This window comes from Garra rufa, chromosome 12 (genome assembly GCF_049309525.1).
Source record: "Garra rufa chromosome 12, GarRuf1.0, whole genome shotgun sequence".
NCBI lineage: Eukaryota > Metazoa > Chordata > Actinopteri > Cypriniformes > Cyprinidae > Garra > Garra rufa.
The window spans coordinates 15,242,933-15,269,214 of NC_133372.1; the positions used below are offsets into that span (position 1 = coordinate 15,242,933).

Genomic DNA, 26,282 nt, shown 5'->3' on the forward strand with positions numbered 1-26,282 from the left:
GCTTCTTTTATGTTGTTTTTTTGTCTGCCTGCCCTATTATTTAACAATATTGTCATAATGCATACATTTGCACAATATTTGATCTAGTATTTCACATTATTGACACATTAAAAATTTTTTAATTACAACATTTGAAAACAGTTAACTCTTGATTAAAAGAAATAAAATCATCAACGTAAAATACACTGTCATTTCAGCATCGAAGGCAAGAATTTAGTTCCAAAACACACTAAAGAATAACTTCCAAAACACTTTATTATCTTTGTTCTCTATATAACCATACACATGATCAAATTATGATCATATTAATGCAGTAGAATGAACTGAACCCATCAAATGGTAGCAGCAAGTCAATTACTTTAAATTAATTGAAAAATTTATTTTTGTAAGCTTTTAGTCTAAATAAGGGAAACAAAAATCATGAAATCATTCAAATGAATTTAGTGGGTCAATGTTTATTAATCTCTATATTTTAAAATGTAAGGGTGTTTAAGTTTGCAAATTACAGCTTAATTCTACAAATTCTAGTAAAGTTATAAAAAAAACCCCGAAATGAAAATGTTTTTTACTTTGTGTGGGGATTTAATAAAATCTAGTCATTCAGGGTACTATTGGAATCATGAAAAAAAAAAAAAAAAAAAAAATCACTTGAGTTTACCCTTTATACTATTGAAATAAACAAACATTACAAAAAACAAACAAAAACATTGAAGTCTCTTAAATCTGCCGTCCTCCCTGAGCAGTCTCTCACAAACATAAATACACAATCTCTGAGCCACATTCACATGCTAAGGACTGTAAATTATAGGGATTTGTGTGACCAGGACACCACAGTAAAAGAACCTTAGGTCGTCTGAGATTCAGCAAGAATAAATATGTCCAAAAAAATTTGGCGACCCCATGTGAGGTTGTGTGGTATGATAGGATTTTATAATCACAGTCTGACACTGGACGCTTGTGAGATCTGAATGCAGTGACTGGCTTGGCCTTCATATTAGGACATACTGAGGTCTCATGTACGTCTTGTCTTTGGCCTTTTCGATTGGCGCTTGGCATCATCCACCGGGACTCCATCCCCGCTTGCCTGAGTAAGTCCTCGAACACCCTGGATCTGACTAACCAGCTGCAGAAGCACTGGGATCACCTGGTAACAACACAATATCATTATCTACATAATATCCTAAGAAGTACTGCTATTGTGAATGTCAAGAATCTATAAGTGGATTTAAACTATTTTGAAAGAAAGAAAAAAATGGTACCCGCTCATGATTATAGACAGCAAGCAACAGCAGTAATGTCAGAGGAAGGGCGATGAAAGATCCCTGGGCAACATCTTGATCTGGTATTTTCCTCTGTGTTCAAGCAAAAAACAAACAAACAAACAAAAAAAAAATTAAGGGGAGACACTGCAGGCAAAAACAGTGTTTTTTATGCACCTGTCAAGTTTGAGATTTTGGGCTTTTTGATTTTTCATAAAGTGTTTTTTTCAGATTAGTGGAAAGAAAACATCCAAAACACACTTAAATGCTTCTTTTAGAGCATTTTATCTATTTTGTGTCAATAGATTTCAATTACAATACATACTTTTAAAGGCAGTTTTCTCAAAATTAGGTTTTTCTTTCATTGAGCCATAAATCTCCACTTCAGTAGCACTTACACACACCAAACTTTACATTTTTATTCCTGTCTATGTCCTGTGGGTTTTTACAGAGGAATTTGTTCATATATAATTTGCTTGATTATATACATTATATTTCCCCAAACATTGTAAAAAAAATCTTGTTTTCTATCTAAATATTTTCTCAATTGTGGAGTAACAAAATGAGATGTAAAAACATTTGAGTTTAATATGGCCAAAAAATTAAACCAGAATTCTGAAACTTACTTCATCCAGTGTTTCAATTTTTTTTTACTAGAAATGTATGCAAATAAGTGCATATTTCATTAAATAATGCCTCATTTGCATATTTAAACCTAACATTTTAGAAAACTTGTAATACAAACAATATAAGTAAGGTGATAACTATTAGTTAATTAGTTTTACCCTATTCACCTGCAGTCTTTATAAAAGCAGTGAATGGTTCTTGATTTTTTGAAGTCTAATAAAGTGCATCCATCCATCATAAAAAGTGCTCCACATGGCTCCAAGGGGTAAATAAAGGTCTTTTCTGAAGCAATTCGATGCATTTGTTTTAAATGTGGATATTTTTCTTACACAAACTCATCGATTCACTTCAGAAGGCATTTATTAACACCCAGAGTCATGTAAAGTACTTTTTATGATGGATGGATGCACTTAATTTGACTTAAAACAAATCAACAGACACTCATTGCCATTTTAAAGCTCGGAAGAGCCAGTTTATTTGTAACGTATCTCCAATTGTATTAGTCTAAAAGAAGAAATTCATATACACCTAGGATGGCTTGGGGTAATTTTTATTTTTGGGTGAAATATCCCTTTAAATATAAGAGCTTGGCCTTTAAATAAACATATTTAATAATCTGTAATAGTTTCATTGTATTCAACTGCACTGACACTATTGAATGAAAACAAGATTTTAACTGAATTGAACTGGATAATGGCACAGTTGCCTTTTGTAGAGCTGCTTTAGAGCTGAATTGAGCTTGTTTAATAATTGATGAACTTTGCAACACTGACACAGTTGTTGAACTGTATCAACACTGACTTGAGCTGAATAATGACACCATTGTCTTCTGAGTTGCTTTACAGCTGTTAGTTAATTGGTAGATTCTGCAACATTAACAGTTATTTTCCTGTTTGCTACTGTGAAACTCACAAGCTGTACTGTATAAAGCGCTATATAAATACAAGTGACTTGACTTGAGAATATCATAACTTCAACATTTTTTAACAATAAGTCACACTCATTAACAGCTTTTTGAATGCATAATTTAGATCCTTTCACACCAAATGGCAAACAAGACAAAGAAAAAGAAAAAAGATGTATGTTTTGGGTGAAATGGTTCTTACCTTAGGGTTAAAGGTTAGTGTTACGTGTTTGTGGTAACCAGAAGATGTGAATGAGACTTGAGGGAGTTTGTAGTCATACTGAGAGCTAGAGAGTGATGTATCCAGCATCAACACATAGCTCTATAAGAAGACAATAAAAATAAATAAATAAATAAATGAAACTGTCTGAGCACCTATTTTTAAGATGCACTCAAAAACCAAAGTACTGGCATATACAGTTGATGTCAAAAGTTTGCATACATCTTGCAGAATCTGCTGTTAATCATTTTACCAAAATAAGAGGAATCATACAAAATGCATGTTATTTTTATTTAGTACTGACCTGAATAAGATATTTAGCATAAAAGATGATTACGTATAGTCTACAAGAGAAAAAATAGTTGAATTTATTAAAAAAAGACCTTGTTCAAAAGTTTACTTTGATTTTTAATACTGTGTTGTTACCTGAATGGTCCACAGCTGTGTGTTTTTTTGTTTTGTTTAGTGTTAAACTGCCTGCAGTTCATCCTTCAGGCCCACAAATTCTTTAGTTTCTCAGCATTTTTATGTATTTGAACTAGTGTTAATTTCGTCACCTATTTTTAATTTAGTCTTAGTCTTGTGCCAAATGTCCTTGTTAGTTTTAGTCATATTTAGTCATTCACATATCTTTTTTTGTTAGTCAAGTTTTAGTCGACTAAAAGTCTCGTCATTTTAGTCTAGTTTTAGTCAAAAGAAAACTCAAGGTATCTTAGTCAAGTTTTAGTCGACTAAAAGTCTTTTAATTTTAGTCTAAAAAGAACTCAATATATTTTAGTCTAGGTTTAGTCAAAAAATTGTAGTCTTTTTTTTAAAATAACACATTTTTACTGAGATTATTACTGATACACATTTCAGTAAAAAAAAAAGTGTTTCACATATCTCAAACATTGGTTAAATGTCATAATTACCTGACAAAATACACTTGTTGAATGATTTTTGTTGAATGCAAATGTTAAACGTGTCTGGTTTTCAATTTCTGATTTAGGAGACACATTCACAAATGATTAACCCTTTCAGTGGTGAGTTTAAAATATTCTAGCGGACCCCTGAGAGTGATTTTTTTTAAGCGACCGTTATTTTAGAACGTTCGTCCTTATTGTTTTCATGGCGACGCATCAAGCTTGTCACGTGACACAACACAGACACAATAACACTGTATGACAGATAGATCGCTTTTATTTCGTTTTTCCTTTTTTATCCAGAATACTCACACACTTGCTTACCATGCCATGAACTATCTAATATTCCGATTCACAAATATGTGTGAATTAGTATGTTTCGTCGTTTAAAACCCTATATAAATGATCTGGATTGTAATCTGTAACGTGAGATGAGCGCGGCCATGTTTGTTCGCGCTGCGGTTCAGAGAGTCCTGTCAGCCGTATTTACAGCACATACATTCATCCGTTTCTCCCGAAATACATGCAAGTAAGTGGCTGGTGAACTAGAAGAGGAATAGAGTGAACTTTTTAGTTACTTAGCCTATGTGTATGTGATATGAATAAAACACATCGGCAAATTATATTTGAATAGATTGTTATTTGCTGCTTCCATAGACCTATGTGTGTATTTTACAAACTCTAAATGTCTCCTTTTACTAGTACTTATGTGTATTTAAATGTCTGAAACCTAAAATAAGCGTTATGTGGTTAAAAACACTGCATAGTTGTGATTATATGACAAGCGCAGAGCTCGTCCGTCTCTGGCTCAGCGCTAGCCAGTTTGAATATTTTAAAGCTGTAACAGCTGATGAGGATTGTAGACGAAAATGAAGAGAGATTTTATCTTAGTTTTTATTTTATGCAAAACATTTTCATCTCGTCTTTTTTCGTCAACAGTAAGGCATGTTAATTTAGTCTTAGTCAGCGTTTTTGGACAGTGGTGCAGTCTTGTCATCGTCTTGTCTTAGTCATGAAAAAAAGGTCGTTGACGAACATATTTCGTCTCGTCTCGTCTGACGAAATTAACACTAATTTGAACCCTTTCCAACAATGACTATGATTTTGAGGTCCATCTTTTTACACTGAGAACAACTGAGGGACTCATATGTATTTATTACAGAAGGTTTAAACACTCACTGATGCGTCAGAAGGAAAAACAATGCATTAACAGCCAAGGGGTGAACACTTCTCGAATTTGAAGATCAGGGTAAATTTCACTTTTGTCTTCTGGGGAACACGCAAGTATATTCTGTAGCTTCTGAAGGGCAGTACCAAATGAAAAAATATGATATTTAGGCAAAATAAGAAAAACTTTCACAGTGAGCATTTAAACCTTCTGCAATATTTGCATATGAGTCCCTCAGTTGTCCTCAGTGTGAAAAGGTGGATCTCAAAAATCACACATTCATTGCCGGAAAACCAAAGAATCCGTTGGACTTTTCTGAAGAACAGAAGCCAGTTTAACTGTTCAGAACAAAAAAAGGACAACTACCACAAAAACAGCTATGGATCATTCAGGTAACAAAACAGTATTAAGAATAAAGTGTATGTAAACTTTTGAACAGGGTAATTTTTATAAATTCATGTATCATTTTGTCTTGTGGACTATACATAACCGTCTTTTATGTGAAATATCTTATTCAGGTAAGTACCAAATAAAAAATAACATGAATTTTGTATGTTCTCTTATTTTGGTAAAATAATTTACATTTTGCAGATTCTACAAGGTGTATGTAAACTTTTGACTTTACCTGTGAATACAGTAAAACAGATTAAAAAAAAGGTAATTCAGAGGAAAAAAGTAATTCTAACTAGAAAAGAGAGGTGATAAGTATGAATCTACCTCTCCATCACGTGGCAGAGGTGCAAAATGGAAGAACAGGGACTGGCCAAGAGACACACTCTGGAAGGGATTGTCAAGGTTGTCACTCTTGTAGAGCTTCACCTTTAGAGAAGAAGGAAGAACAATGACTTCAAGATTTAATCAAATAAGAGAAACCATTTTAAAGCAGTATTTAAGTTACTGCACTTACCCAGAGAGTGGCAAGATGCTCAGGAGAAGTGATGACATTTCCACTCAGATCAAACTGATTGATCTGTCTGAAGGCGATTATGTTTACTCCTTCAATATCAGTGTTGCCCACCTAAAACCATCCAAAAAAACACACATTAATGGAAACTTCAAAAAAAGTGTGTAAAACACTAATAAATTGAAGCAAATAAAACTTCAATGCTACCTCGATGGTTTTGTGTGGCGGCAATGCTCTCTCAATGTGATCATTTCCCTCTCCTCTCAGCTGAATGTTATAGTTACATGCAGGCTGACATTGACATGAGGAAAAAAGGCAAGCTTTGTTTAGAACCTTAAAATGTACGTTTATGTGAACTTTTGTCAGTCATACTGTGTGCCTAAACAGTTTTCTCCAATAGTCTTACCCGCAAGCCTCTGAGTCTAAAACGGCCCTCTTCGTCAGTAACCGTGTCCTCATTGTACATGCCGCACTCTCCCTGCCCCACTGCCTCCACAGAGACACCCTGCTCCGCATCGCCTCCTATTGACTGCACTGTTCCATAGCAGCTAAGACACATCAAAATGCAAAAATGGAAAATTTAATCGACAGGGCATATTTTGAAAAATGTTTAATACACACAAATTTTTTTTATTCAAGTGTTCAAAAATGACAGTAAAGACATTTACGATGTTACAGGTGCATCTCAATAAATTAGAATGTTGTGGAAAAGTTTATTTCAGTAATTCAACTCAAATTGTGAAACTTGTGTATTAAATAAATTCAGTGCACACAGACTGAAGTAGTTTAAGTCTTTGGTTCTTTTAATTGTGATGATTTGGCTCACATTTAACAAAAAAAAAAAAAACACCAATTCACTATCTCAACAAATTAGAATATGGTGACATGCCAATCAGCCAATCAACTCAAAACACCTGCAAAGGTTTCCTGAGCCTTCAAAATGGGCTTTCAGTTTGGTTTACTAGGCTACACAATCATGGGGAAGACTGCTGATCTGACAGTTGTCCAGAAGACAATCATTGACACCCTTCACAAGGAGGGTAAGCCACAAACATTCATTGCCAAAGAAGCTGGCTGTTCACAGAGTACTGTATCCAAGCATGTTAACAGAAAGTTGAGTGGAAGGAAAAAGATGCACAACCAACTAGGGCTGGGCGATTAATCGAAAAATAATCGAAATCGACATTCAGAACCTATAATCGTTCAAATTTTTCCAGGACGATTATTTCAATTACTTTCCCTTTAAAAAACACTAGCGCTCCGTTCCGTTATTCCGCCGACATGTCGATGGAGAGCTTAAACAGTATTTATACAGTAAAAAGTATTTACAGGATATACAAGGGTAATTTTATTTAGAGGAGATACTGCTTATTTTCTACTTTTAATATGAAAAACATTGAAAATTATTTATTTTGTTTCCAATAGTGCAAGTTATTTATTTTCACTAATTTAAGAAAAATGTGACTTTTCGTTTTAAGCAATGTGTGCTTTAATTTCAGTTGTTCAACACTGATGTTCAATTAATAATCATAGATAGTAGATAGTGTGTTTCCTTCAATTATTTTAAAATCAAGTAATGCACCCTTCATCCAAAAATCTCTCGCTTGTAATATGTGAACATATTTACTGTACAAAACTTGTCAGTGAACTATGAGGGCAAAAAAATAAACATTATATAAATATTATATAAATATAATTAAATATAATTTTATTAATAAATAAAATAATCGTTCATTAATCGTAATCGGGTTAAAATGTTCAATTAATCGAGATTTTGATTCTAAGCCAAATTGCCCAGCCCTACAACCAACTGAGAGAACCTCAGCCTTGAGAGGCTTGTCAAGCAAAATCAATTCAAGAATTTGGGTGAACTTCACAAGGAATGGACAGGCTGGGGTCAAGGCATCAAGAGCCACCACACACAGACGTGTCAAAGAATTTGGCTACAGTTGTCGTATTCCTCTTGTTAAGCCACTCCTAACCCACAGACAACGTCAGAGGCGTCTTAACTGGAAGGAGAAGAAGAAGAAATGGACTGTTGCCCAGTGGTCCAAAGTCCTCTTTTCCGATGAGAGCAAGTTTTGTATTTCATTTGGAAACCAAGGTCCTAGAGTCTGGAGGAAGGGTGGAGAAGCTCATAGCACAAGTTTCTTGAAGTCCAGTGTTAAGTTTCCACAGTCTGTGAAGATCTGGGGTGCAATGTCATCTGCTGGTGTTGGTCCACTGTGTTTTTTGAAAACCAAAGTCATTGCACCCATTTACCAAGAAATCTTAGAGCACTTCATGCTTCATTCTGCTGACCAGCTTATTAAAGATGCTGATTTCATTTTCCAGCAGGATTTGGCACCTGGCCACACTGCCAAAAGCACCAAAAGTTGGTTAAATGACCATGGTGTTGGTGTGCTTGACTGGCCAGCAAACTCACCAGACCTGAACCCCACAGAGAATCTATGGAGTATTGTCAAAAGGAAAAATGAGAAACAAGAAACCAAAAAAATGCAGATGAGCTGAAGGCCACTGTCAAAGAAACCTGGGCTTCCATACCACTTCAGCAGTGCCACAGACTGTTCACTTCCATGCCACACTGAATTGAGGCAGTAATTAAAGCAAAAAGAGCCCCTACCAAGTATTGAGTACATATACTTTCCAGAAGGCCAACAATTCACTAAAAATGTTTTTTTTTTATTGGTGTTATGTAAGTATTCTAATTTGTTGAGATGAATTGGTAGGTTTTTGTTAAATGTGAGCCAAATCATCACAAATAAAAAAATAAAGACTTAAACTACTTCAGTCTCTGTGCATTTATTTTAGTGGTGGGCCGTTATCGGCGTTAACGTGCTGCGTTAACGTGAGACTCTTATCGGGCGATAAAAAAAAATATCGCCGTTAATCTATTCTCAAAGTTGGGTTGGGAGCTGGGTCTAAACTACATAAGCTATGATGACTTTCACCTTGATATTTTAGCGCGGATGACGTATACCTAGTCGAATTGCACTGTAGGAGGCGAGAACGAGTCTTCAACTTCTGTGAAATTACCACATCAAATGAGACGTGCAAACATGGATGCAGTTATGAAGCCGCTTCAGGGCAGGTGCGTGCGTTGCTAGACCCTTTTTACTGGGGCACGTGCCCCAGTGAAAATCTGCTGTACCCCAGTAAAATCTCAACTTTGATTTATAATTTACTTTGATAATCCCGAAATAAAGACATTAAACTATATGCAACAACTGAATTGACGCTTCTAAAAGCAACGCAATTTAATGGAAGACTATGCACGCAGAAATCCATGCCCGTGCACTTCTGTGTATTTAACGGCAACGCGCACGTCGTGCAACCTTTTGCGCAGAAGTACTTGGTTACACAAGTTTGTATAGGTAATTATGTTGTAAACGCAATTGTCAAGCAGTTTGTGATGCATTTTGGAAACAGGAGATGAGCGCCTGGTCTAATGCGCCACCTGGCACGTTCTCGAAGACTTACTTTTAGTCATTATTTGGGCAGCACACATATTCTGAAAATGCCTTCAGCAGAATTCAAATTAGCCATTTTAATCTAGATTAATTCCAAGATTTAATCTAGATTAATCTAGATTAAAAAAATTAATCTATGCCCACCCCTAATTTATTTAATACATGGGTTTCACAATTTGAATTGAATCCTGAAAGAAATTAGCATATTAAAATGATTCCTGAAGGATCATGTAACACTGAAGACTTAGTGTAACAGTTCATGAAAATTCAGCTCTGCCATCACAGGAATAAATTACATTTTAAAATATATTTCAATATAAAACTTACTTTTAAATCAAATAAATCTAGCTTTCATGTATTAAGAGACTTCTTTCAAAACCAATAAAAGAACAAAAACCCAGCCCTAACCAGCTCCAAACTTTTGAAGGATTGTGTACATATTACATATCCACATTTTCAGAAAGTGTTTTTACCAGCAGTGCATATTGTAACATGTTATGTGTTGCTGACCTGTAAGCTGTTTTGAAGCCAGTGATGGGAATATGGAGAACCTGTCCTTCTTCTACTGTGATCATTTGTGCTGAGGGCTCAAAGCGGAACTCCTTCATCATGGGCTTGAAATAGTACTGGCCAGGACTCTGAGATGGGGGGCAGAAAGAATTGAGACAATCTCTAGAAATTTGATTTTAACAATGCACGTTTGTACTTCTTTTATGTACAGATTTTTTATTTATGGGTAAAAAAAAAATGTAAGGGGTAGTTGACCAGAAATAAGCATTCTGTCATTTATTTACTTTACCTTCAAGATTGTTTCCAAACCTGAATGACTTTCGTAGTTTTGTGGAAGTCCAAAGAAAATATTAAAAAAAAAAATGTTTGTTGTTTTTAAACATACTATCAAATGTAGGTCAGTGTTGTTTTCAACTTCACTGACTTTCATTCTGACTTTCTTACAAAATCTTTTGTGTCCCACAGAACAAAGTCAAACAGTATTGGAACAACATGAGGTAGAGAAAAAGATGACATTTTTCATGCAAAATAAACTAAACCTATAGTTCACCCAAAAACTAAAATTCTGGTCATTAAGCACTGACCCTCATGTCGTTCCAAACCCGTAAGACCTTCGTTCATCTTGGGAATACAAATGAAGATATTACCATAAGATATAAAATTTAATAAAAATTACGGTTGAACCACTGATGTCATATGGACTATTTTAACAACGTCCTTACTAAGTTTCTGTGCCTTGACTGTGGTAGGATCCTTATTGTCTATGGAGGCTCATAGAGTTAAGGACTTGATCAAAAATATCTTAATATGTGTTCTGAAGATGAACAAAGGTCTTACAGGTTTGGAACAACATGAGGGTGAGTAATTACTGACAGAACTTTCATTTTTGGGTGAACCATTCCTTTAAGATTGTACAATACAACAAATGTGCTTAACACATCAAAGAGATGACCATAGTAACTAAGGGGCTGAGAAGACAGTACCAGGTTGTTGAAGGTGAGCAGGCCAGTGTCTTGAGTGAGTAAGTTTGAGCGGAAGCTGGCCCCACTGAGAGACAGCAGAACCCCAGAGAGAGGAACACTATCCTCTGCCTTTATCTGAGGGGCAAGAAAAATAAACCAAATTAACCATCTGATTCATAGAAATGAAAATGCTTAATGAAATACGACAGTTCAACTCTGATGATGAGAAGACATTAACGTGACATTGACCTCAAAAGTGACGCCTGCCAGGGCAAACGCCTTGAAGTCTCCTGTGTTTCCCTCAACTGGAGTAAGGACAAAGCCCTCCTTACTGGCACTGATGTCATATAGAGAGTCACTATGCAGAGGTCCAACACTGGTTTTAAAGGAAAAAAAAAAGGATTATTTCTTTTATTTGTTTAGAATGCTAGAGTGCATTTAAGATTCAGCCATATTGACTGCAATTTATTTTTAAATAGACTAACAGTCATTCATACTGGCATATTTATAAACCTCGCTTTTAAACTAATATGCATTATTAAATACATAGTTAAGAGAGCTATTAAATAAATGATTGCAGTATGTTTGTGAATAAGTGAGATACCTGTAGGTTCCCGTTTCATCCGTGAGAACTGTAATGAGAGAGGTTGTAGCTCCTCTCTCCTTAATGGAGATTTCCACACCCTCCAGTGTAGGTGACACCTGCCCCGTGAGGAACAGCCCTGCACGGCCTGCAATCTCCACCATTTGACCCGGGCAGTTCTCTGTTGGAACAAATCATTGTATATCAGATTTCAATATAAACTGGGGTAAAACTATAACCCCATTTTTCTGAAGGACATAAGTGCCAGATTTGATTATGGGGAGCATGTAAGTAAAAAGCTTCTCACAAACCATGGCAGAACCATAGGTTTAAAGACAGATTTTACAAAACAGATTTATCAAAATATCAGATATAGAACTTCACACATTAATTTTGTTTGCTTTCCTTTGCTATGTAGATTTTTGAATGCGTGAAGTTTCTGATTCATTGGCTGCTATGTAAATTCAAATAACAAAGCACAGTAAACAGAAAGCTACTTCTGTGCCATACCAGTGTGTTTATAATTAATACAATACATTAAATTATCTCATAAGAAATAGCAGTTGGCAAAAATCAAGCAGGATAACAAGCTGTTTTGTACAGTTAAAAAATAACCAGAAAGCCTGGCACAATCAAGTTACATATGGCAACACCTGCTCTTATGTTAAAAATAAAGTTGATAATTTGCCTGGGTTTACACCAGGTGAGTCCAGTTCTGTTCTGGAGGGCCACCTTCCTACCGAGTTCAGCTAATTGAAAAGTGGCTTTCACACTCTTTGAACGGTTAGATCCTTCAAGTATTCACTTGCTTGAAGAGCTGTTTCTGAGTGGTATTCAGAAGACTAGCTAAACAGTAGAGAAAAAAAACAGCAAAATTTTACCTTTAGTAATGTGTGTCCTTAAAGGTATAGTTTACCCAAAAATTACCCCATGATTAACTCATCTTAAAGGCATCCTAGAACATGACTTTCTTCTTTCAGATGAATACAATCAGAGTTATATTAAAAATATTCTGGCTCTTTCAAGCTCTATAATAGCAGTGAATAGATTGAGATTTTGAAGTTCAATAAAGTGCATCCATCCATCATAAAGAATACTCCACATGGCTCCAGGGGGTTAATAAAGGCCTTCTAAAGAATAAACAATATTTAAAACTTTTTAAACCCTAATCTCTAGCTTCTGCTATGTGCTTACACAAGAGAGTGGTGTTCCAGCGGATGACATTCGACATAGCGAACATGGTGACTTAAAGTTGTGTTTTGGGCCATTATGCTTTGGCACAGTATCTGTCAAACGAACTAAAACTGAAAGCACAATATGGCTTAATCTCTACATCAAGTCTGTTTTCACTGCGCGTTTCAAAGCAAAGCTTGTGATCCATGTTACCACACCTCAGAACGGCTCTGTTCACAGTGAATGCCGTGAACTCGTTCATTGCATGTGCTGTAAATTTATCACTGTGAGTGTTTGGGAATGCAACAGCCACCAGTTATGCTTTATTTCTGCGGCAGATGATTACAGCATTTCACTAGATTTGTAGTGAAACACGATTTTTAGGGCTGCAACAACTAATCGATAAAATCGATTATTATCGATAATGAAATTTGTCGACAACGATTCTCATTATCGATGAATCGGGTCTGCCCACAGTGCACGTACAACTTCATAGGATCACGTCAAATTACAGCACTGAATGACGCATTTCTATAGACAAAATGCAACTAAAAATAGTGGAGGAAACAGACTGAGATGCTGCAGGAGAGTTACGTGATCCAAGCTGCTCAAAACATGAGAATTCCTTATTTTAAACTAATAGAGTGATGGCTTGCCCTGTGAGGCGCTTTGAGATCCGTTTGCGTCCTCAGCATGAAAACTTTCAGTTTGCGGTCATATCCTTATCTGTAAATGTCACAAATTCATTCGAGAATTTCCATTTAAAAATCCATTCTGGCAGTCTGTAAGTTTAAATCTTTACTGAATGAGTGTCAGACAGCCGGAACACAGAACACAGAAAGGGAGACAATTGATACTCAACTCAGCGCAAAAACATTCATTGTGCTGAAACATCTGTCGTTGAATGTTAAATTTAGATTTAAATACAACATGTAGTGCGCGCATTTATGGAGGGTATGAACAGTAGGGCTGTGACGGTGGCAGATTTTAACCACCGCCGGTGGCGCGGTGTTTTATATATAAATAAATGAGGCTCAAACATTATTCACGAACGTGCGTGTTTTGCAATTTCTGTCAGTGAACAAGCAGTCTACAAAACACTAAAATAAATCAACGAAATAATACATTTAAATAAGAAAGTAGCCTAAATAAGTGTTAAATAGGCTATTAAACAAACATTCGTTGCAAAAATTCCTACAACCTCTACAGCTCATCAGAATTACTGGCCGAGTTCTCTTTCTCTTCCCCATTGCACAGCTGCTGTTTTTAATAGCAAAGTAATTACATTTATTTTCGTTTCTTTAGTTTATAAAGTTAATTTAGAAATATATTTGGAACATGTTTTATTTGTGAAATTCAAGTTTTTGTTTTTTAAAGTAACGACAAAGCGGCCGGCGGCAGATAGATCAGTTTAGCCTTCTCAAATCATCACGATTTAAATTAAAATCCTTAGATAAAAAAAAAAAAAAAAAAAAAAAAAAAAATTAAGCATATCACAATATTAGTTTAATCGTTTAACCTAGATAAATGTGTAGGCTACTAATAGGCGCATATCCAATCGTTTGTGCAGAGAGTGAAAGCTTTGTAGGACATGGAGGTGCAAGTGCTATGTGAAACTTCATTTTTGCTCATAAATGTAAGAGTAATAAATTTACTTTAAATTATTACTTCACTACTATAAAACGAAATAATTAAAATCGAAACAAAACTCTTTTATTAGCTATAGGCATAATCCATAAAGATGCACTCAGAAAATACTAGTTTATTAATAAATAATATGAATATCTCCTTACTTTTCCCCTCCACATTCATGGTAGGCCTAATTACTTTAGCTGGGGCTTTGGGCCAGCTTCAGCTTACTGCGTGCATTTGAACGCGGAACTCTTGCGCTCGCTGCTGTTGGTGGGACACTAAACACCGCCACGGCAGAATAAATAGCAGAAACACTGTATTTTATGCTTGTTAGTGTGTTTTTCTTCAGATATTTGTCCTTTCTCTTGATTTAAAAAATAAATAAATAATTGGAATTTTTAAGCCAACGAATCGATTAATCGAAAAATTAATCGGCGAACTAATCGATTATCAAAATAATCGTTAGTTGCAGCCCTAACGATTTTATAAACCTGTTTTTACTGAAGCTGGAGTTTTTTGTCAAAATAAAAGCTCTGCTGCGTTTTCTGTCAAAATAAAAGTGAAAAAATGTGGAGTAAGAACTGCTGATAGCTAGAGGTTTAAATGGGTAACTTTACTGCAGTCCAAATTCAAAATATCTATTTTAAGTGTAGAAATTAGGAAACAAGCATTGTAATTTCCCTGCTGTAGTGTAAAGCAAAAATAATATACCTATGAAATATTCATTTTTATTTATTTTACAGTGCAATTTGTTTTACAATATATGGCAATTACTGTCATAGGAATAACAATGATATAAAATTGTTATTATCATTACTACCACTAATAAAAAGAGGGTTTAGTCCCCTTTAAAGTTCAGGTACAAGTCAATTCACTGACTTTTTTCTGACTTAAATTTTCTTAGGAACATGGGTTGGAGCTCAGAATTTTAAACTGTCAAAGTGCATTAGATAAAAGAATTTAACTTTAAAATGTACAAGTCTTAATTTCTTCTTTTTTTAAATATATCGCAATAAATATTGTATCGCAGACTTCATATTGTAATATTATCATATTGTGGGATTTTGATATTGTTATATCCCTAGTAATTTTCAGTTTTGGGTGAACTGTCCCTTTAAGGTACTAGTATGCACCTTTTAGGGCTAGATAAGTTATTCCTATAAGGGTAATGGCCCAGTGACAAGGTGTTGTGCCCCTAAAGGTACAGTTATAGTACAATGTATGTTTTTTTTAACTGAAAAGAGTCAACTGCATGAAACTGGCTGTCATTCAGTGTCACCTTACATGTTAATGTCAATTTCCTTTTGATGTAGCTTGACAAATATTAATTTTGTTCTTTGTGTGAATAGATGTCTGCAAATTATTGTGAAAGGTCTTGGACACAACAAGCATCCATTATTACAAAATAAAGATTTTTCAAAAAAGACGGCACTCTAACCTCCAGTGATTGTAGCCTCTACTTCAGGAGGGTAAAACAGAAATTCTTTGGATGAAGGTGTGACTGTGATCTTCTCCCCAGCCCTGAAATAGCCAACACAGCCAAGACAGAAAATTAAGACCATGAACAGGAACAGACTATGCTCTTTGATAAATGTTCTTTGCAAATGATTTGACAATATTTTTTCTAACACAGACACAAAAGAAAAATAGTGGCAAACATTCTCCAAAAATCATACCGTGCCCAGTAGGAGAATTCATAGTGGAAAGGCTCATGGAGTTCATCTGGTTTCTCTTCCACAGGGGGGCTTTTCTCATCTCCTTTTTCTTCCCTCTCCTTCTTACGGGCAGCTATTTCCAGAAGCTGCTGCTCCCATCGCTGCTCCTCATTTGAGCGCAGGGGCCCCAGAACCAAAGCAGGCTCACTCTCAATGGAAGATCTGCCAAAAATGAAACAAATACCCACCAGGTTTATAGAAAGCAACAGCCAGCACTCAAAAAAAAAAAGAAGATATACTTTGTTCGTTTAGACAGACATAATAACAATGCTTTTTATCACTCACTTGATTGTGACAGTGACATCCAGCATCTTATCAGTGGTGATGAGTCCTGTCATGTGGTGTCTAACAGCAGTTAGGGTTAAAATGCTTGGGGCAGACCTGAGGAACAAAGACGGAAAAAAAAACATTTCATTCAATAATGTTAGATAACATGCAAAAACTGCAAAGGGTAGAAAGCTGTGGCAGCTATTTTGATTTTAATAAAAAGCTTGACACTGGCAGTCACATACGTGTTGTAGGTGTAGTAATCCTGTTCAAACTGGTGACAGGAACGTGGAGTCACTTTATAAACACCTACGATTAAAAAGAAACATGTTAAGCACTTTAGGCTTTACGAACTTAAAAACTAAAGGAAAGGCTGAGCATACCTGGCTTGGATAGACAGAAGCGATTGACTCCTTTGGACAGATTGTAAATGCCAACATTTTCTGGCGAGCTGCCATCTTGGAAAAATTCCTAAAATTATGGACAAATATGGCATCGTCAGCATTATGTTAGGCTTGTAACAGCTTATACAAAAAGTTTTTGAACAGTAAGTTGTTTAATGGTTTTTAAAGAAGCCTCTTCTGCTTACCAACCCTGTATTTTTCGATCCAAAATACAGCAAAAGCAGCGATATTGTGAAATATTTTTACTACTTAAAATAACTGCTTTCTATTTAAATATATTTTAAAATGCACTTTATTCCTGTGATCAAATCTACATTTTCAGCATCATTACTTCAGTTTTCATTGTCATTTGATTCTTTAGAAATCATTCTAATATGCTGATTTGTTGTTCAACAAACATTTATTATTATTATTCTTATCAGCATTTAAACAGTTGAATATATTTTTTAGGATTCTTTGATAAATAGAAAGATCCAAAGATCAGCATTTATCTGAAATTAAAAGCTTTAAATTGATCAAAACTGATGATAAAGACATAATGTTACAAAAGATTTCTATTTCAGATAAATGATGTTCATCAATGAAACCTGAAAAAAGTTTTTAACATAATATTAATAAAAATAAATGCTTTTTTTGAGCAGCAAATCAGAATATTAGAATGATTTCTGAAGTATCATGTGACTGGAATAATAATGGTAAAAATTAATCTTTGAAATCACAGGAATAAATTAAATTTAAATCTATTTTTATTTTAAATAGTAAAAACCATTTCTATTTTACTAAATTTGACTGTTTTTGCTGTTCTTTGGCTCGAATAAATCCTGACTCGATGAGCAGAAGAGACTTCTTTAAAAACATTAAAAAGCTTACCGTTCAAAAACTTTTGACTTGTAGTATATGTGATCAGTCATCTTTAAATATTGTATGTTTTCAGGCCTCACCAAAGTAATGGCATGGGACAGCGAGCAGCGCAGCAAGTATCCGGTTTGTCTGAACTCCACTCCCTCAACATATGAGTCAAGTACATCGATCTCCACTGACTTGTGCTTCCAGCACCACTCTTCTTGGGTGATAGACGCTGTGATAACCAGAGGTTTTTCATTTTTTCTTTGACGACAAACTTTTGAATGGTATGTTTTTATTTAAAACCATGATAAACATCTCTATTGCTCATTAAGATCAAAACAAGTACCTTTGTACTTTCCGGGTAACACATTATTGAAAGTGAAGCTGAGAGTTTCACTGCTGCCAGACAACTGGAGGTTCTGCCTCTCTCCCTGTCTGCTCACAGGCTGAAGGGTGACTGTCAGATCTCCACATGCCACTGATAAGACAATTCAATCATTGAGCCAAAGACAGAAAACACATGTATCTAATTGAATTTGACAGCGGACATGAAAAAACAGCTCACCAAGACAGGACACGGAGCCAGAAACAGAAGCTATGAATTGAGTAAAGAGAAGGTCGGTGATAGGACGATCCACAAGTGAGATATCAAGAGAGTACGGGTGAAGAGCAAGGCCAGCCTTCACATCACTTTCAGGGAGGGTCACCTGTACAGCACAGAACATATATCTAAATGAATACACAATTATGTAACTTTAAAGTCAATTCAACATGAATTCTCATTACCTGTATGCTGTAGTCTCCTGGTTTAACTTGAAAGCAGAACGCTCCGTGACTGTCACTTTCAACAGTGCGGAAAAAGCTCTGATCCTGTCTCTGGGGCGAAAGCGTAACTTTGTAGTGCCCAAGTTGTTTAACAGTCTCAGGAAGACGGGTGACTGAGATCTGACCACATACGCTAAACCTGAAAATGACACAGAGTTGATCAAATCAGACCCCTGAACTTAGAAGTCTGTTTATTCTCTGTACAGTTTTATGAGGATGATTCTTGCCTACATACTCACCCTGCAGTGATGATGTCTGGTAGCTGAGGGGTGCTGGGAGCAATCTTCACAGTGACTGGCTCAAAGAACATCAGCTCCTTGTGTGTGTTGATGGTGTAAGTGCCTGTGGTCATATTCTCCAATCGGAATGAACCATCTTCTTTAGTTTCCACTGTGAAAGAGATCAAGGAGGAGGCAAAATAAAAATGCAACGTGTTAATTTAGCATAAATTTGTTAATTAAGCATGAATTGTGGAGTACTTAGGATATACCCTAATATGCCTAATTATGTTAATTTCGCTTAAGTGTATCATCACAGTTACCTTTAATTTGGTTGTTCAGCGTTACTACAGCATCTGCAACACCTTCTCCATCGGGGCTATTCAGAACTCTGCCCATTACAGAGAATCCCATGACCCGAAATATTGGCTGAGAGACAAAATAGGAAAAACAGGTCAGAAACCAGTTTAGGCTGCTGATTTTTTATGTATTTTCTCCCTAAATAATGATTTGATGTCCATTTGAACACATTATGTAAAAATTATTGAAATAGTTTGTCCAACTCGAATTGTCAATTATAGGGTTCATGATCTGAGAAATCAAATTTCCCCTGATATTTTGACATACAAGAGGTCATTGTACTACAAAAAACATCCTGTAAGTTTCAGAACTCAAAACATTCTTGTTAGTCTCTAAAAACAGCTTCTATTGAAGCTAATCTGTAAAAATGACAGGTCTATGCAGAAATCAAACGATAAAGATGGCTCCGAAGATAGCAAGATGCTGTGCAGTGCCAAGCTGTGAAAAAACACTGTCTTTGCATTGGCTTCCTTCTGATCCTAACATTAGGAAGGAGTGGATGAACTTTATTTTTAATGAAGATCTGGACGCATCTGTAATAACTTGGTCCGTTACCATGAGGTGGTCAAAACAGGACAGAAATTAGCCTAATAACTTATGATGTTTTTTGATGTAAAAATCTTGAGCTGTAAGTGGACCTCAAAGAGCAGTAAATAATATTTCAAAAAAAGGTAGTTAATGACCCCTTTAAAGTGTTAATTCATGTCTTCAAATCTGTAAAAACAAGTCAAACAATTGAGAAACTCACCTCCAACGTTAAACTGCTATGCTCTACTTTGAAATCCATACGAGAAGGAGCAACGTCAAAAGTGATTCTCTCACCTCTGTAATATGGGACCTACAATTCAAGAAGAGACAAGCTAAAAAAGACTGACATCTGTGCTTTATCTTTAAATCACAGGATTTTCCATCTCAATATTCCATAGTTTTCTAGACTCACATTTCCAAACATCTTAGTAGATTTTCAGACCATGTTTAACATAAATGGTTCATAGGAGCATGGTATTTGGTATACAGTACATTCATCTGTAAATCTTTTTATTTTCTCAGGGGTTTGACATTGGTTTTCTGTGACATACAGCCCTCGAGAAACTATTCACATGCACATTAGATTTTTTTGAGTGGTTACGCATTACAATTACTAGTTTACATACACTAGTTTACATAACTTTTTTCCTTTGTGCATCACTGTCATCTTACTATAAAGAAAATGACAGCATGGATGCACATGAATTAATAGAGATCTACTCGCTCAAAACTGGGCTTTCCTTAGGGTAGTACCTCTAATATCAAGGCCTAATGCCCAATTTAATGCATCCCCTGTGATGGCGGAGAAACAATGACACGAAAATGGCTGATGGCACAAAACAGCTGTGTGCACTGTCCTATCTGCCAAGTTCAAGGGTCTATAAAAAAGACTGTAAAAGTACTCTAAAAAAAAAGTGTTAAAATTTGGCTTTCTTTAGGTCAGTACATCATATTTCAAGGTCTTAAGTCTGCTTTAACTACTAGTACTTTTCCATACTTCTCCAAACTATATGGAAATGAGATGGATGAAATTCTATAAATCTTTTTAATTCAAAGTAGATCCGGAAAGTAATGAGATACTAATCAAAACCCAATAGGCATATTAGATTTTCCACAAAATATATTTATATTTTTCCTTTAATGTACTGAAAGGAAATATCAGTTTACATGTACCCCCCCAAAATTGCCATTAATCTAATAAACAAATTTTGTACCTGATTGTATGGATTATATTACATAGACATAAGCATAATATGGAAAATATTTTGACAGGCAGTCAAAACCTGTTAATGTGCCAAGTCATTTGGTGCTTTAAAAACCAATAGAAAAACGATTATATAAAAATCAATCCTTAACTGAACGGGCAATCCATGAAAATTATATAAAATGGATGCAATGTAATCTCCCTTTCTGGACCTTAACAATTCTGTAGAATTTGGTATCATCTAACCTTTAGATAAAGTTCACCAATACATATTCTAAAGTCAAAGAGAGACAATTAAAAGCATGAATGAATCAGTTTCTTTGCATTATTTAGGAAAAAAGTCTAAGATTAAAAAATGACCAAAATGACAAAATATCTTCGTTTGAAAATCCAGTGTAGAGAATCAGCTTGGTAATATTTTTCCTCTCATGAATTGAACCACCGATAAGGATCTTCTTCTGACAATAAGAAACCATATTTTATTTCTTTCTTAAATTCTTTGAGACAGATTTACTAATCAGGGCATATTAGTGTTAAAGCACAATTACATAAAAGTGTCGATGGGAGGGGAAATTCTGCTTATGAACATAGACACAAGCCAGATAATTTCCATAATGACCAGCGCAATCTACCAAGAGTAGCGCAAATTACCACCTGCTTTGAGACAAGCTTTTTTGGCTTTTTTGATGGGCAGAAACATTAGTAATAGCATTTAATACTCTCCTCCCATAACATTTGCATATGAAAGGAACACTTATACAAATGCATATTCAGTAAGATCAGGTGCAAAAAATAACTGTGTCCACACCATTTCAGCACTATTTCTTCAGTGTACGTCTTTAGTAAATCCTGACAGTACTAATTTAACACCAGAAGATGGTTTGTGCTGGTGCAAGCTGTTAGTAAATCCGGCCCTATATATTATAAGGTGGCAAATAATAAGAAGGTTGGTGACAATAAATTCTTACCACAGTGTATTCACCACTGGGAAGGCAGGGGAATGAGAAAGTGCCGTCCTCACGAGACTGTGAACTGCACAAATACACAAGAGAGGGGTCGCCGACTACAGCTCCATCCACAGGAGCCACACTGCAGCCATTGATATCCTGAATAAAGAATACATTGTTTAAAGTCTACTAGATAAATGATTATGAGGCTGAGGACATTTGAAAACATTATCAAATTATGAAATGGCATTCATTCAGTTATTTCATGTAGATCAAGTTTTTGTGGTCAGGCTATGAATCTATAAAACATTTTACCTCCTGTGTTACACTGGCAGAGTAAAGGAGAAAGCTGACTCCTTTCATGGGTTCGCTATCACTCTGCACCTCTCCAGAGACATCATAGCCCTTTACCACAAGAGGAGCTGCGGCGGGGGCATTTTCATTTGACACAACCACAGTGGTTGAGCTCTGTAAGGGGAACAAAAATAGTAAACCAAGTTTTCTTAGAACTATATTTACATTTAAATTAGATTATTTGACTTAGATGTATTGTATGAACGAACATAACTGTACTGTTATTGAGCAATATGTTTTGTCAACAAGAGAGTTTGTACTATATACCTGCTCTAGAGTCCATGAGGCGTGAGAGGCAATGATGTCATAACTTCCTGGAAGTACCTTGAGGAAAGTATACCTGTAAAAAAGCAACACCAACAGGGTAAGATGTTTTTATGTATATGTGTTAATGGTATTTATGTACACTGAATATTTTTTTGAAGTGAACAGCCAGAGAGAGACTCTTGTAGTAAGATGAACCCCTCAAATTAGGGTAGAAAATGCCCAGTTGGATATGGATACTACAAATCATGAACATTTCAGGAATAGTTGCAAATCATAATACATAATTTGTGACCCCCACAAAATGGTATATTTGTAGCAACAGCCAAAAATACATTGTAGGGGTCAAACTTATATTTTTTTTCTTTTATGCCAAAAATCATTAGGATATTAAGTAAAGATCATGTTCCATGAAGATATTTTGTAAATTTCTTACCATAAATATATCAAAACCTAATTTTGAATTAGTAATATGCATCGCTAAGAACTTCATTCGAACAACTTTAAAGGCGATTTTCTCAATATTTCGATTTTTTTGCACCCTCCGATCCCAACTTTCAAATAGTTGAATCTCGGCCAAATATTGTCCTATCCTAGCAAACCATACATAAATAGAAAGCTTATTTATTCAGCTAAAAACCGTCCCTTATGACTGGTTTTGTGGCCCAGGGTCACATATTATTAAAAAAAAAAAAAAATTATTATAACCCATCGGCCAATGGAGCAATGCCATTCAATCTCAATTCATAATCTATAGCCATTTTGACACCCTTAAAAAATCTATGAAATCCATAGAATTATATAGTGTAATTCATATAATGTAATAGCTTTGACTGTGATTCTTTCATCTGATTTGTCATTTTTCAATTATATACAAAATAGAATATTGACTTATTATTATATTATTCATATAAACACAAAAACACACAAAAGGATAGAAGGTCAACTTCACTTTCCACATACTTTCAATTAATACATACACTAGAGTATTTAATAGATGACCGATAGGGGGTCTACACATTGATCTCTTGCTGAATTTAGTTTTTAAAAGTCAGTCAGTTGCAGTATCCGAAGACATTTTGCATGCTTAAAGGCTAGTTTGACCAATAGACAATATCTACTCACTGGCCTCCAGCTTGAGTAAAGACACTCTGAAGGACATCATCTTCTCCTGTTTTTCTCAAACTTACTTCAACCCCTGCAGGCCCCAATAAATGTCCTTTACTCAAGACCTAAATAAGGAAAGAATATAAGATGTCTTTTTTTACCTTACCAAAAAAGTCAAATGTGTAAAATTTCAGCTTACAGTTCCAAGGACCGAAAACCCAGTAAAAACAAAGTTGATGTCTTGTTCTTTAGTGCAGATGTCTGTAATTCCATCCACATGTAGGTCCACAGTTGTTGGCTCTGCATACAGATAACATATAACACAATAAATGACAGGTAAATAGTGAGATAAAACAATAAACAAGAACTGAATTTGATTGCATTGCATGATATAACCAGTACTTGATATGTGAAATCATTTCTTACCAAAGCTCCATCCTGATGGTGGTTCTATCTTAATAACAAAATCACCCTGTAAAAGATTGCAATCCCTATTAAAACAAACATACATACAAACCACTAAGCATGACTCACTAATTTCATTAAAATGTCTAGAATTTATTGTGGGTCCTATATATTGACATTGTGACACTCATCTATGTCACTGAGGTTAAAAACTGCTTCTCTGATGATGTGAATTAAGGTGAAGCTGCTGGTGTAAGGATGAAATTCTGCATTGTAAGAGCCTGACAGGCAGTCCCTCAGCCCACTTAACTCCTGTTCCAGTTAAAAATAGACGGGCATGTCAGAGATGAATTTTGCCCCAATTTACACCATCAGAGAAGCTTGCAGTAATATTCAAGTTCTCTGCCAATAAGTGATTAGTTTAAACTCCCCTGGGAAATCTGCACCATTCTGTAGATTAGGGCTGTACAATATGTGACCCTGGACCACAAAACCAGTCTTAAGTAGCACGGCTATATTTGTAGCAATAACCAAAAATACACTGTATAGGTCAAAATTATTGATTTTTCTTTTATGCCAAAAATCATTAGAATAATAAGTAAATATCATGTTCCATTAATATATTTTGGAAATTTCCTACCGTAAATATATCAAAACCATTTTTTGATTTGTAATATGCATCGCTAAAAACTTCATTTGGACAACTTTAAAGACAATTTTCACAATATTTAGATGTTTTTGCACCCTCAGATTCCAGATTTTCAAATAGTTGTCTCTCTGCCAAATATTGTCATATCCTAACAAACCATACATCAATGGAAAGCTTATGGAAAGTTTATTTATTTAAATAACTGCCCTTTATGACTGGTTTTATGGTCCAGGGTCACATTTCCATCAAATTTCATGGCATATTGTGATACAAATGAACTCATAAGGGTTGTGATATGCACTGCTGTTTGATTTTAATGCAGAAATCCAAGTTTATGAAAATGAAAAGAGCAGCAAAACAAGTAGAAACAGTCATATTTGTTTAATAGCCTTTAATTTGTACATTAATTGGAGCGGAACCCTTGATAAATAGGATATACATGTTTTGTTAAGTACAGAACATGAATTCATCCCTTTATCTGATGAATTGATTTATCAGAGAAATAATCTACACATAAACTGATTATCTAAATAGTTTTAGTTGCAATCGTAAAGTCTGGCCTTTGTTTGTAAGGCCTAATTTTAATATAAATTTGAAATAATTATAAACCACATGAAAAAAAAAAAGAGTGTATAGTAGTGAGAGGAGTTACTTAAAATCTAAAAAGTGAAACAGATTAGTAAAAGTAAAAAAAAAAACTAGTAAAACAGAAAGCAGGATTCAAGCCCCACTCTCCCAATAATATGCTTACACTGATGTTGTAAATATTACTTGCAAAAGTACATTGCAAATTAAGCATGTTCTTAATCATATGATTGCCATTAATGTAAGATTATACTTTTTACATAAGGTCGTATTTATTTAGTTCTTTACCCAGAAAGAACAGAGAACATTCATGTTAAATGTGCAATTTCATGACTTAAAATGTAAAAGCTGCCTCTATATTGTGTAACCCTACTATAAGTTAAAATAGGTCTTCATAAAAAAAACACTTCTATGTGATTCATAATAAATGCTCAAGACATTCTAAGATGACCTTGGATGTCTGACAGCCCACTCACACCTGAGTTACAGTACCTTGTCATAGAGAGGAATCATGAAGTAACCATTGATTGGTGCACAATCAGTCTGATATTTCAGAGAGCCCTGCTTAGTGTACAGCTTGATCTGTAAAGAACACAGGCATTGTAAAAGTTGGTCATCATAAACTTAATCTAATTGTAATTTTGCTAATGTTATCGTATTAACATATCTCAGTGAATTATTATCAAATATAACATGTACAGTGTTTATCTTTAGAAAGAAAAAGAATTAAATGAAACACAGTAATACAATAAACTACATGGACTGCTCGTCGAACTGTATGCAATTAATTCAGTGGTTTTCATTGAATTTCACTGATTACTTTGAGAGGGGAAAAGGCTAATTTACCCAGGCAGATCTGTGATAATAACAATGTTAAGTATGCTTGGACAAATCATGCGTTTTGCTGACAATGCTTGACAGTTAGTTAGTAGGTAGCTGTCATGCAACCTGCTACATTCACGACAGACGGATCAACTGATTATGCGATCTACAAACTTACAAACACAACTGTTTAGGGAAGCAGATGATGTATATATCAGAGCATCAGTTCACTTCCGGAACGGCATGCGCTAGCTAGCCGGCTAATCATTTTTAAAGCAGAACTCTCAAGTCTTCTTACCTCAATAACAGAGTAATTAATTTCCACATCTGACTTGACAAAACCCCCACATCCTACCAAAATATCATCAGTAGCATTCACAAACGTCACATACAAGAAAGATAGAACAAGAATAGCTAGCTCCTTAATTCCTCCCATCGTGCAGCGCTAGTGTAGCGTACTGACGTATG

The 26,282-nt window shown here is 35.1% G+C and overlaps 1 protein-coding gene across 1 annotated transcript; it reads right to left on the minus strand.

The window, feature by feature from the left end:
• Positions 1-237: 237 nt before the first annotated feature.
• On the minus strand, positions 238-26,263 carry nomo (nodal modulator). Its single transcript, XM_073851296.1, has 31 exons — positions 26,113-26,263; positions 25,485-25,574; positions 23,780-23,825; positions 23,553-23,653; positions 23,372-23,478; positions 22,250-22,322; positions 21,944-22,096; positions 21,650-21,787; positions 19,698-19,787; positions 18,913-19,018; positions 18,611-18,761; positions 18,333-18,510; positions 18,112-18,253; positions 17,893-18,024; positions 17,642-17,778; positions 16,680-16,767; positions 16,542-16,605; positions 16,315-16,410; positions 15,991-16,191; positions 15,753-15,835; positions 11,531-11,690; positions 11,176-11,302; positions 10,948-11,061; positions 9,965-10,092; positions 6,391-6,532; positions 6,192-6,275; positions 5,988-6,098; positions 5,798-5,899; positions 2,993-3,112; positions 1,260-1,352; positions 238-1,144 (listed from the first exon to the last, which is right to left on the minus strand). The coding sequence occupies exons 1-31, from the start codon at positions 26,248-26,250 to the stop codon at positions 1,013-1,015; spliced, it is 3,627 nt and encodes a 1,208-aa protein (XP_073707397.1). The 5' UTR covers positions 26,251-26,263; the 3' UTR covers positions 238-1,012.
• Positions 26,264-26,282: the final 19 nt, after the last annotated feature.

Coding starts and splice junctions, on each gene's coding strand:
- nomo (XM_073851296.1), bottom strand. CDS start 26,250: ATGGGAGGAATTAAGGAGCTAGCTATTCTTGTTCTATCTTTCTTGTAT. Junction 18,254..18,332: donor CAGGAGACTACAGCATACAG/GTAATGAGAATT, acceptor TGTGCTGTACAG/GTGACCCTCCCTGAAAGTGA. Junction 16,192..16,314: donor GATGTCACTGTCACAATCAA/GTGAGTGATAAA, acceptor CATTTTTGGCAG/ATCTTCCATTGAGAGTGAGC.